The following is a 12,548-nucleotide window of genomic DNA, read 5'->3' as shown; positions in this document are numbered from 1 at the left end:
AACTGCAAAAAGGGGAGGAAGACGAGAGGGAGCAAGATGGTTCCCTATTCACCTTTTTCAGCTTTTGGTATCTTTCTTCGGGTGTATCCAAGCCATTTGTTAGGGTGCTGACTGAAGGTCCGTCACTTATCCCTACACACAAAAGACACAGCAGTTTTCAATAACTACTACAATAGCCATCATTGTACATGCATGTACGTGTACTTTAAAAAATCCCATGATCTTTCCACTTCATAAAGTCATGTTCTACATTGGGATACATGCTAAAATACAGCAATGATTTGTACAAAAACTAAACCAGAATTCGACACATGATCCTGAGCAGACAACTGAAACCTTTTTGTGATTGTTCACAACCCAGTTTACTGGCCCTTGACTGCAGATATTACCAAAGTGTCCAGAATTTCTTCTCGGCATTTACATTTAACGCAGTTCTACCCCTATCCCACTCCTCTGACCCGTGACCCAGATGAATCCCAGATTCATTTTCTAAGCTTAAGCATGTAACAGCGGTGTATTGCGTAGCCGGTGCACACTGTAACCAGGGAGAACCAGTGGTGGAAGTAACGTACGAGTAGCAAGTCAGATGTAGGGCTAAGTCAAGAAAACAAAGCAAGAGCTCTACGACAAGGTCTTACCTAGACAACTGAGTGGGTGACTGAGGAAACACAGGATGATGAGTTAAGTTTGTCTTCAAATACAGTGGGGAAACAGGCTACACAGATCTCACAACAGTCAAATCAAAGAGTTACAAAAGGCATGGGTGACCATATCAGCAAATGAAATGAGGGGCAGCAAAAGTAGTCTTGTTTGTGTGAAGAGTCTAGTTTTTCCATGATTCTAATGTATTTCTTTGTCTGCTACTGTCTGTATGGAGTTTGTACATTCTTCCTGTGACCGTGGGGGTTTCCTCCCACTGTCCAAAGGCGTACTAGGTTTCTAGGTTAATTGGTCATTGTAAATTTTCTGGTGGCTATGGTCAAATTGAGGGTTGTTGGGCAGCAAAACTCAAAGAGCCAGAAGGACCTGTATCACAACAAATACAATAAAATAAACACTGCAAATGGGTTCAGGAAAATTAACCTCAGGGAAGTGTATAGTGTCATATTCATACTTTGATATAAATTTACTTTGGACTTTGAATGCTTCTGAGGTGAAAAAAGCAAGAGGGAATATATAGTCAGCAGCTGATTCAGAGTCAGATGTGACAGCAAAGTTGTCAGATGAGTTTGTGGCAGGAGTTGAAATAAATGGTTTTGGTCTTCCAGTTTCATCTGGAAGAAATGTTTTGCTCATCCTGTACTCGCTGTCAAATAAGGATAAAGATGGTGAAGGGTAAGAGGCGATGGTGAAGTGGAGCTGGATATCACTTGGGTACATTTGGAAAATTACATTAGGTTTTCAAATGATGACAAATGACAGACGAAATGGGGGCTCGGGCAAGGTTAAACCTTGGTGAACAAAGCAATGGTGTAACATTGGGAAGAAAGTAGGAAGAGTGCTCCATACCTTTCCTCCAATCTTTACCCCCTTGTAAGCGGCTGTTGGCTACAAGTACATAACGAGGAATGATAGTTTCCTGATGACTCAGCGGCAATGGAATGAAATGGCAAGAAGGCAGGTTTATGGGATTGAGTGGGATCCAGGATCATCCACGATGAAATAGCAGGGCAAACTCGATGGGCTGAATGGCCTAATTCTGCTCCGATGTCTTATGGTCTTAGAACAGAAATTGGACTTTTTGTTACAGGCACCCAAAGTGCCCATCTACCCAATAATCCTATTTTCCAACCTTAAGCCCGTAGCCCTCAATGCCTTTCCTGTTCAAGCATATTGACGGCTTCAATTTGACATCAGAAAAATGATGTGAACAAGTACCTGAAAATTCCCCGTCAATTGCCAGGAAATCCGCTTCTTCAATGGCTTCATATATTAGGCTTAGGCTCTCTTTAAAATCTAGCAAAAATATTGACAAATGAATAGCATTACATTGTACTTGCAGGATAGAAGCCAGATAACCTATCTAGTCAGACACCTTTTCATTACAACTTCAGTGTCAACTACCCTCAATTCCTTTTCCAGATGCAAAACCACTTTAAAAACTATCTACTCAGATACATTTTCACATTTAGAGTTAACAGATCCTCAATTTATTTTTCAGATGCAATGCACTATTCTGTAATAATCAAGATGACAGAACACCCAAGAAGAGTTTTTATAAATTCTATCCCATATTTTACTTGAACATATGAAGAGTGAAAAACGATCCAAAAGCCATTGTTTTTATTCTTCAAAGTACAATTAACAACACTGCTGGTACTATTTTCAAAGTCATCAGTATTTATTATGTTAGAATTATGTACAAATCTTAATAGCTTAATCAGAATTTAGACCATAAGATATAGGAGCAGAAGTAGGCCATTTGGCCCATCAAGTCTGCTTCACTATATCATGGGTGATTCATTACACTTTCAGCCCGTCTCCTGTTTTCTCTCCATATCCCTTCATGCCCTGACTGATCAAGAATGTATTAACGCCTACCATAAATATACCCAATGACTTGGCCTCCAAAGCCACCTGTGGCCACACTGTGGCTAAAAAAAAAAAATTCCTCATCTCTATTCTAAATGTTCATCCCTCTATTCTGAGGCTATGTTCTCTGGTCTCATACTCCCTCATCACAGGAACTATCCTCTCCACATCCACTATCAAGGCCTTTCAACATTCCAATGTTTCAATGAGATCCCCCCTCATCCTTCTGAATTCCAGTGAGAACAGGTCTAGAGCTTCATACGATAACTTTTTCATTCCCGGAAACATTCTTGAGACCTTCCTCTGAACCCTCTCCAATGTCAACATGTTCTTTCTTAGACAAGGGGCACAAAACCACTTACATATTCCAAGCAAGGCCTTACCAGTGCCTTAAAAAGCCTCAATATTACATCCTTTCTTTTATATTCTAGTCCTCTTGAAATGAACATCAACATCGCATTTGCCCTCCTCATTGTTGACTCAATCTGCAAATTAACTTTTAGGAAATCCTGCATGAGGATTCTCAAGTCCTTCTGCATTTAAGATTTTGAATGTTTCACCATTTAGAAAACAGTCAATGCTTTTATTCCTTCTACCAATGTGCATGACCATTCACTTCACAACACTGTATTCCATCTGCCCACTCTCCGAAGACTCTCCTGCCCTTCTGCCCATCTTCATACCATTCGCAAACTTGGCTACAAGGTCATCAATTCCTTAATCCAAATCATTGGTCTATAACCTAAAAAAACTAGTCCCAACACAGACCCCTGTGGAACATCACTAGTCACTGGCAGCCAACCAGAAAGGGCTCCCTTTGACATATGCGCCTGATGCACTACCTTGAACTGTATCAAGGAATGACAGGCACAAATAGATGAAGTATTTACCAAACGAAAAATTTTACTCTACTGATCATCTGAAAGTAACTCTTGAAATTCCAATTCCCAAGCACTTTTAATTTTATCGTTAGATATCATTCATAAATTCAATAACCATTTATAAATTGTAGCTATCAGTCCTTTTTGAAGTGGTTTAACCTGAAAAAGGGTATCTATCCTATTAGGTGGATAAGCAGAGGGGTAATTTGGAAGCAAAATATGTAAAAAATTCTTAATTTGTACATATCCAAAAAAGTGTGCATTAGATAAATCATATTTATCCAATAACTGAGTGAAAGACATATGTCACATATGTCAAAGGATAAATTAGCCCGCATTTTTCCCCAATGTCAATCCTATTTACAATAGATGTAATATTGAGGAGGCCACTTTAACTCACATGTTTCGGTGTGCGTAAAGATGGACAATTTTTGGAAAGATGTCTTTAAAACTTTTTCAAAAGTCTTGGATCTGGACTTACAACCAAATTTACTCACAGCAATTTTTGTCATTATTCCATCGGAAGCAGGGTATATTCTCGTTTCTGCTCAGTGGATGATAGCCTTTTCAGCTTTATTGGCTAGGAGAGCCATTTTACTTAAATGGAAGGACTCTAACCCACCTACTGTATTTTACTGGCTTTCCTCCATCATGTCCTGTTTAAGCTTAGAAAAAATAAGAAGTCAGACATTTGATACATCCTTTAAATTTGAAGAAATCTGGCGACCTTTTATTCAATATTTTCATATGGTTTGATTTATTGATTTTTGTACTGACTCTCTTCCAGTTATTTTTTCGAAGTTTTGGATTTGATCAGAAAGTCTTTCTTTTCTTGGTTTTACTCTCAGGCTGGACTGCCCGGTCCTTTTTTCCTCTTTTTGTTTGTAGAGAATAGTGGGGGGTTCATATAAAAAATTCAGAAAGTCTTTTTTTCTTTTTATGAATTGATAAGAGGAGAATTAATTATCTTTTTCCTTATTATACAATCTATATCACATTAATACTATGTATGATTTTGATAACGTTTATTTCACCTTCTGTATGTATTGTTATTTATATATATGAGATAATTCTCCTCTTGCTTGAATATATGCTTTTTAAATCAATAAAAAGATTAATAAAGAAAGAAAAGGCTCTCTTTATTTCCACTCTTTGCCTTCAGCCGATTAGCTTTATCCATGCTAGTATCTTTCCTGGAATGCCATCGAGTCTTAACTTGTTAAGCAGCACCTACAGTTAATTTAAATCAGAAAGAACAAGAAAACTACTAAAGCAGGGCAGAAAGAATATTATAAGTATGGATGATAATAAATGCCAAATTAATTTTCTGTCATCTTGATTTTAACAATTTAAATAAAGCAGAGCCCTGAAAACTAATTTATTTTTATTAAATGGCAAGAATTAGATATTGCTGTTTTTTAAGACATGCTGAGGATAACTAACCTTGAAACATCCATGTATATCCCACTTGCCCATTTTTACCATAATGTTATCTTTCAGGAAGTTAGGACATTAGGAAGTTTTTGACAAGAACAGACCATTCAGCCCAAAAAAGCTTGCCAAATTCCTATTCACATAGTGTGTTGAAATAACTATTGAGCTTAGATTTGAAAGTCTGAAAGGTACTACTCTCAACTACACAACTAGGTAGTTTGTTCCATGTGTCCACAACTCACTGAGCATCCTGCCTGTTCTCTCATGCAGGGCCTGATGCTATTTACTTCTATCTTGCACCTAGTTTTATTTCTTCTTGCTTAAAAGTTTCTTTGCAAATATGAATCTGAACATAGGATAACCACAGTGAAGGAGAAACAAAATCTATTCATAAAACCTAGCTGCACCAGCTTAGGCTGTAATAAAACAAAAACAATCCTGTTAAATCACCCAAAATATTTTAGTTATGATTACTGAATGAATAAAACTCACTTCAGTAAGATTAAGATTTCAGGGAAGCACAATTCCAGTGAAATTCTGGGTAAGAGTGCTAGCCAAAAGCTCAGTTAATTATCACATGCACAATTATACTTAAATATCGATGCAATAAAAAATGTAGCGACGTCACAGGTACACAATATTCACACTACATAAACAGCACACAAGAAAGAGCACAATTAAAACAAAAATGTCCACTGCAGTGCAATGTGTACAGTATTGCTTTACTTAGGCAACAGTATATTACACTTTAATATTTCAAAAAGCAATGACTGAAACAGCTCATTGGTGAAGCACATTATGAAGGGAGGGGACGGTTGACCAGATCACCAGTTAGAGGGAGGAAGCTTTAAATCTGGAATAACAAACTAACTGCAGGAGGAACGCAGTGGGTCGAGCAGCATCGGTGGGGTGGGGTGGGGTGGGGAGAGAAGAAAACTGTGGACAGATCGGGCCGAACCCCCGCATCAGGAGTCGTGCTGAGACACGATGGAGACCTCATAAAGTGGAAATGTGAATAGCGGCTGAGTTCGTTCAGCATTTTGTGTTGTGTTACTCGGAACTCGTGCTTGAAACCTGCTTTAAGACAGCGGGAGTCTCGTGTATCGGGAAAGCTTCAGTGCAACCTGAAGGGACCCATGATGGTGGTGACATTTAACGAAGGAATGCCATGCTCTTGCACAACGTGGTGCCAAGAAGGTTTGCCCGGGGAACAAGAGGGGTGTGTTACTGGTGCCCGAGGAGAGGGGACGACCAGTACCAGGAGGGTTTGACCAGTGCACTGGAAGGGGGAGATAACTGGGTCCTCTGAGGGTTTTACTGGTACCCGAGGACGGGGGAGGGGAGCGACCGATGCCATGAAGGTTTTACAGGTGCCCGAGGAATGGGGTGAGGGGGCAAGACCGGTACCCCAGGAGAAGGAAGAGGGAAGGTGGGAGTGACCGGTGCCCGAGGATAGAGAGGGTCCAATGGCCGGGGTACCGCAGGGTTTCGGTTCCCCTGGGCGCCGAGGCCTGCGGATGGGTTCCGTGATCTTCTCCATTCCCACCGCCGGTCTCGCCGTCACCCCAGGGCCTCAGCGCCGGCACTCTCTCGCACTTACTCTGCCGGGTGATCTCCATGGCCGCGGTAGAAAATAAAACCGCCCCGGTAGCCCAAGCACAGGAACAGCGCCAGCCACCTTCGCACCTTGCCCTTTCACCTTCCTCTGTCGTCGCTTCCGGCGAACACAACAACCACGTGGTCGCTGTCACTTTGATGAAACCACTCTGGTTCTTTGCACCCCTTCAAATGCTGTTGGTCTGCTAAACGTTTGCAGCAATTTTAAACTTATAAACTTTTGTGTCAGAGCTGATAATACCGACAGCTGGATCAAGTTCAAGTTTAATTGTCATTCAACCATACTCAGGAATACAGCTAGACAAAACAGTGTCTCCTTGGGGCCAAGGTTCAGTGCACAGTACAATAGCACATAAAATTCAGAAAACATACATACACATTTTCAGAAGGCCTTTGACAAGGTGCCACACATGAGGCTGCTAAACAAGGTAAGAGCCTATGGAATTACGGGAAAGTTACATATGTGAAGCATTGGTTGATTGGCAGGAAACAGAGAGTGGGAATAAAGAGATCCCATTCTGGTTGGCTGCCGGTTATCAGCGGTGTTCCACAGGGGTCTGTGTTGGGGCCGCTTCTTTTTACGTTGTATATCAATGATTGGGATTATGGAATAGTTGGCTTTGTGGCTAAGTTTGCTGATGATACGAAGTTAAGTGGAGGGGCCGGTAGTGTTGAGAAAACAGAGTCTGCAGAGAGACTTGGATAGATTGGGGGAATGGGCAAAGAAGTGGCAAATGAATTACAATGTAGGAAAGTGTATGGTCATGCACTTTGGTAGAAGAAATAAATGGGCAGCCTATTATTTAAATGGGGAGAGAATTCAAAGTTCTGAGATGCAACAGGACTTGGCAGTCCTTGTGCAGGATACCTTGAAGGTTAACTTCCAGGTTGAGTCGTGGTGAAGAAGGCAAATGCAATGTTGGCATTCATTTCTAGAGGAATAGAGTATAGGAGCAGGGATGTGACGTTGAGGCTCTATAAGGCACTGGTAAGACCTCACTTGGAATACTGTGTGCAGTTTTGGGCTCCTTATTTAAGAAAGGATGTACTGACATTGGAGAGGGTTCAGAGAAGGTTCACTGGAATGATTCTGGGAATGAGAGGGTTAACATATGAGGAACGTTTGACCGTTCTTGGACTGTACTCCTTGGAGTTTAGAAGAATGAGGGGGGAACCACATAGAAACATTTCGAATGTTGAAAGGCATGGACAGAGTGGATGTGCCAAAGTTGTTTCCCATGGTGAGGGAGTCTAGTATGAGAGGACATGACTAGAGGATTGCAGGGCGCCCATTCAGAACAGAGATGAGAAAATTTTTTTTAGCCAGAGGGTGGTGAATCTGTGGAATTTGTTGCCATGGGTGGCAGTGGAGGCTAAGTTATTGGGTGTACTTTAGGCAGATATTGATAGGTATCTGAGTAGTCAGGGCATCAAAGGTTATGGTGAAAAGGCGGGGGAATGGGACTATAGGGGAGATTAGATCAGCTCATGATGAAACGGCGGAGCAGAATCGATGGGCCAAATGGCCGGCTTCTGCTCCTTTGTCTTATGGTCTTATATACAAAAATATTTTTTTTAAATATTTAGCACAAGTCCCTAAGTGTCATGACCTACAGATCTATGGTGCATGGACTTTATACATTGCATTGTGCTGCTGCCCCAAAACAACAAATTTCATGATACATGCCAGTGATATTAAACTTGATTCTGATTCCGCTTCCCTCTAACCACTTCTCTTCTGGCTCAGCCTCCCAAGTCCAGGCAACATTCTGTTAAATCTTTTTACTAACCTCTCTAAATTAATGAGATCTTTCCTATAACAGGGTCACCAAACTGTACACAACATATTCTGAAAATATGTTGGAGATTTCTCAGCAACTTGATGCAGCCAAATGATGTCCTTGATGAATGTGGCCTTGACTTGATTCTATAGTCGCCTTTTAGCCCAGCCTTGCTGTCATTTCTGACTGACAAGACATAGTTCTTAAACAAGATAAAATATGCTGGAAAGACATAGTTCTTACTGTGTGTCAACTTCAAGAGCAATGAACAAAATACACTCGGTGGCCACTGTATTAGGTGCATCTGTATACGTACTTGCTCTTTAATGTAAATATCTAATCAGCCAATCATGTGACAGCAACTCAATGCATAAAAGCATGCAGACATGGTCAAGAGATTCAGTTGTTGTTCAGACCAAACATCAGAATGGGGAAGAAATATGATCTAAGTGACTTTGACCATGGAATGATTGTTGGTGACAGATGGGGTGCTTTCAGTATCTCAGAAAATGTTGATCTCCTGGGATTTTCATGCACAGTGGTCTCTAGAATAGTGCAAAGTAATAAAAGAAAACAGTGGCAGTTTTGTGGGCAAGAGATATCAGAGGAGAATGGCTAGCCTGACACAAGCTGACTGGAAGGCAACAGTAACTCAAATAGCCATGTGGTACTACAGTGGTGTGCAGAAGAACATCTCTGAACACACAAGATATCAAACCTCGAAGTGGATGGGCTACAACAGCGGAAGGCCATACACATGCATCTAGTGGCCATTTTATTAGGTACAGGAGGTAACTAATAAAGTGACCACTGAATGTATACATAAATATCCTTTTACAACTTTGCTAAAGCTCTTGACTCTGTTAACTGGAACACACTCCTCAAATTCAGCTAACTACAGAAGTAAACATCCATCCTCGGATTATTCATGATAGCATGCAAGACATGGACCAGGACCATAACAGAGTCAATCTCAGTGTAGCTGAGGGTTTAACATTTTCAATCCATTTCCCCACAATGCTGCACTTCACATCTGACTCCCTCAGCATGCAATTTCATATTTAAGTCTTTGGAAGGGCATCTTCGGAAAGAGCTGCAGAAAGTTGGAAATTACCAGTTCCATCATGGGCCCCAGCCTCCCCAGCATCCAGGACATCTTCAAAAGGTGGCATCCGTTATTAATGACCTCTATCATGCCCTCTTCTCATTACTGCCATCAAAGAGTAGGTACAGGAGCCTGAAGACACACACTCAACATCCAAGAGTCTCCTAAATGCCTCTATTGCAGTGATTACCAATGGAAGTGGTTACCTGTGCTAAGGGGGGTACTCAAGATTCTTTGGGGGTGCAGTAAACAGCATCCTAACGAGGCACGAGACCTGACCAACCATTAGTAGAGCAGACACTTACAAAAATAAGGATAAGGCACTGGAACACAGGAAGAACCACAGCTCTGCAAGCGGTGAGCACTTGTCGTCACAACGCATCTGAAACTCGGCAATCTCATCCGACTTTACCAACCAAACAGACATTATTGAGGATGCATAAATTAGCAACCAGGGTGTCCAACAGTTTCCCTTGACTCGCGGCACAGAATGAGTTCATGTAAGTCAAATACACCCTCTCAATTTTCTCTACAGATATACGGGAAACTGGTTACGCCATAATACAGCACTGACCAGAACCAAATGGTGAAATGGATCCAATTAGTGAGCCCGCTGACCCCAATGATTCCTCTTGAGGTGTTCAAAGTGACCTCGGCTTCATATGTGCGGTCAAGAATTGGTCAATGATGCTAACTGGAATAGTGTAAAGGTTAACACAAAGTACACTGCAGATGATGTGGTCAAATCAAGACGTACAACCAAGCTGGATGAACTCAGCAGGTCCTGTCAGGACGCATTCCTGATGAAGGGTCTCGGCCCGAAACGTTGACTGCTCATTTCAACGGATGCAGCCCGACCTGCTGAGTTCATCCAGCTTGTTTGTACGTCTTGATAGTGTAAAGGTTGCTTGCTGAACACCAGCTCTATCCCGACTAACATTCAGATTCCAATCTGAATCCTTGTTAATGTAATTTTCGCTGTTGTGATCATCTTCATCTTCGCCTTGCCGTTCCTTTGCATGCTGCTACCAACATTCCATCCGTGTCAATTCGACTCGCTGCCGTCGTCAACATCCGATAGGCATTCCCAGTTTGTGTCAATTTTTTATTTTAATTTAGCCCCGTTAATGATGGATAAATAAATACTGCATGATCTCTTTGTGCCTGATGGTGGTGAACCCTTGAATTCTAATCCTGCGAAGAAACAGATTCTACAGAAAATGCGTCAATACAATGTTACATACCTGCAGTTTTATTCTGTTTCCATCAGATCAGTGACACCCCATGTGTCTTATTTGTAATATTGTACTGTATAATGAAACCATCAAGATTACAGGAACACTTCCATAAAAGGCACCCTGAAAAGGTTGCTTATGGTATTACTCAATTCCAAAAGATGAAAGAAACATTTGAAAAATTTTGCACACTGGAGTCATTTACCAAGAAAGCTAAAAAATCTCATTGCTTCTAATACAATTTCCAAAATGATAGCAAAGTGTGGAAAATCTCATACAATTGGTGAAAGATTAATAATCCTTGCTGTATCAGAAGTGCTCACCATTGTTCTCGAAATGGAGACCAGTATTTTAAAATCAATTCCTCTATGTAATAACTATAGCTGGTCATATTGACGAAATGAGTGAAGACACTGAGTATCAACTATTCACAGAGCTACAAAAAACAGAATTTGGGATACAACTGGATGAGTCAATTGTACAAGACAATGAGGCATTGTTAATGGCTTGTGTATGATTGATCAAAAATGGAAAAGTTTACGAAGGGATTCTCTTTTGTAAGAAGTTAAAAACAAATATCAACAGAGAATCAATCTACAATGAGCTCAAAATATATATTGAGGATAAAAATATTCCAATTAGGGACATGATTTCTTGTGCAACAGATGGAGCACCATATATGACAGGTCACCATGCTGATTTAGTGGCATTTATGAAAAAGAAATACCAAATCAACTTGCAATCCATTGTGTAATTCATCATCACAGCCAAATAATCCTCAGCCAGCAACTTTTTTCAGGCATGACTCTTGTGATATCCACTATCAATAAAATTAAAGCTCATCCATTAAAAAGCAAAATATTTCACCAGTTATGCCATCATGTCAAAAGATGCTGCTTAAAGTGTTTCTTTGATTTTTTTTTGACTGTGGTTGAATTTTTCCTCAAAATCTAATTAAGGTCCAATGTATCTCTCTCTATAACCACATCTGGTAGCACGTTCCATGCAGCCACCACTCAGTGGGTGTGCCTTTTATATATATATACACACACACACACTAATCTTTCTTATGCCATGGACCAATACCTTTAAGCAAGGGTCCATTATAAACCTCGTATTAGCCATTTCCACCCTGGGAAAAAAATTTCTGCATGTCCACTCGATTTATGCCTCTTAACATTTGCAATTGCACCAACTGATCAGTAGCACAGTCGGGACTAGATTTAAACATTTGAATGTGTGACAGTATCGAGGAGGGGTAAATGCTTGGGATTCCGTCATTGTAGGAAGCCCACGCCTCTGGCGGAGATAAGCTGTAGTTTATCATTTGATGAAGGCGGGCCTTGATGTCGACGTGAGCACGGATTGGCCACTGAGCGAGACAACCCGCCAATGGGCTGAGTAGTTGACCTGGGAATGACGCGGCACTTTGTTGTCAGGAGACTTCTTTCGACCAAATAGTAATGGCGTCCGGGCTCACGTATTGGGAACTTTGAAGTGGGGCGAGCAGTGAGGTGACGAAGGGAATTTATCTGGAAAGGTATTTATGCATTAAAGTGTAAGAGATTGCCGGTGGCAGGGGAAAGCTTGTGCCAACCCTCGGGGGGGCGGGATTGGTCTCTGTCGTCCACATTATCTCAGGACCACCTCCTTAAAAATTCCAATGCAGAGAGTAGTTCCGGTCTGATATTCAAAGGGAAATATTTAATACTTTCCTAAACTCCTTAAATCTTGCTTCGCGTACTTAACATCCTCAATCTGTTAGTATATTACTGGATGTACTGGTTGTTTAAGGTTATGATAAAATGTTTATACAGAAAACCAGGAACACTTCTACTTAGGAGTAATTAGTGAAGATTTATGGCTTGGATTTAGGTACAAAGACTTGTTGCTGCAATTATATGGGGTACTAGAGAGACAGGACTTGGAATATTGTGTATTGATAAAAAATGCATTTACTTAT

General features: G+C 40.9%; 2 protein-coding genes across 7 annotated transcripts in view; one reads left to right on the top strand and one right to left on the bottom strand.

Annotated features, from left to right (window-relative positions):
- Positions 1-6,562, bottom strand: part of parn (poly(A)-specific ribonuclease (deadenylation nuclease)) — a 167,848-nt gene extending 161,286 nt beyond the window's left edge. For all 3 annotated transcript variants that reach the window (XM_059979084.1, XM_059979085.1, XM_059979086.1), the window contains exons 1-3: positions 6,448-6,562; positions 1,879-1,956; positions 53-132 (exon numbers count right to left, since the gene is read on the bottom strand). In XM_059979084.1, coding sequence (XP_059835067.1) covers positions 53-132; positions 1,879-1,956; positions 6,448-6,466 — 177 coding nt within the window. In that variant the 5' untranslated portion in view covers positions 6,467-6,562. The remainder of the gene's footprint in view (positions 1-52; positions 133-1,878; positions 1,957-6,447) is intronic.
- The window catches only part of LOC132399113 (bifunctional apoptosis regulator-like), a 43,076-nt gene continuing 36,303 nt past the window's right edge, over positions 5,776-12,548 (top strand). The window contains exon 1 of one of the 4 annotated variants that reach the window (XM_059979088.1): positions 5,776-6,044. The gene's annotated coding sequence lies outside the window, so the exon portion shown is untranslated. Of the gene's footprint in view, positions 6,045-6,747; positions 6,893-11,965; positions 12,126-12,548 lie in introns of those variants that run through there. The other 3 variants (XM_059979089.1, XM_059979087.1, XM_059979090.1) reach the window with 3 other exon arrangements.

Source organism: Hypanus sabinus, chromosome 9 (genome assembly GCF_030144855.1).
Source record: "Hypanus sabinus isolate sHypSab1 chromosome 9, sHypSab1.hap1, whole genome shotgun sequence".
In the NCBI taxonomy this organism is placed as follows: domain Eukaryota; kingdom Metazoa; phylum Chordata; class Chondrichthyes; order Myliobatiformes; family Dasyatidae; genus Hypanus; species Hypanus sabinus.
The sequence above is the reverse complement of the archived record's forward strand: the minus strand, read 5'-3'. Positions and strand labels throughout refer to the sequence as shown.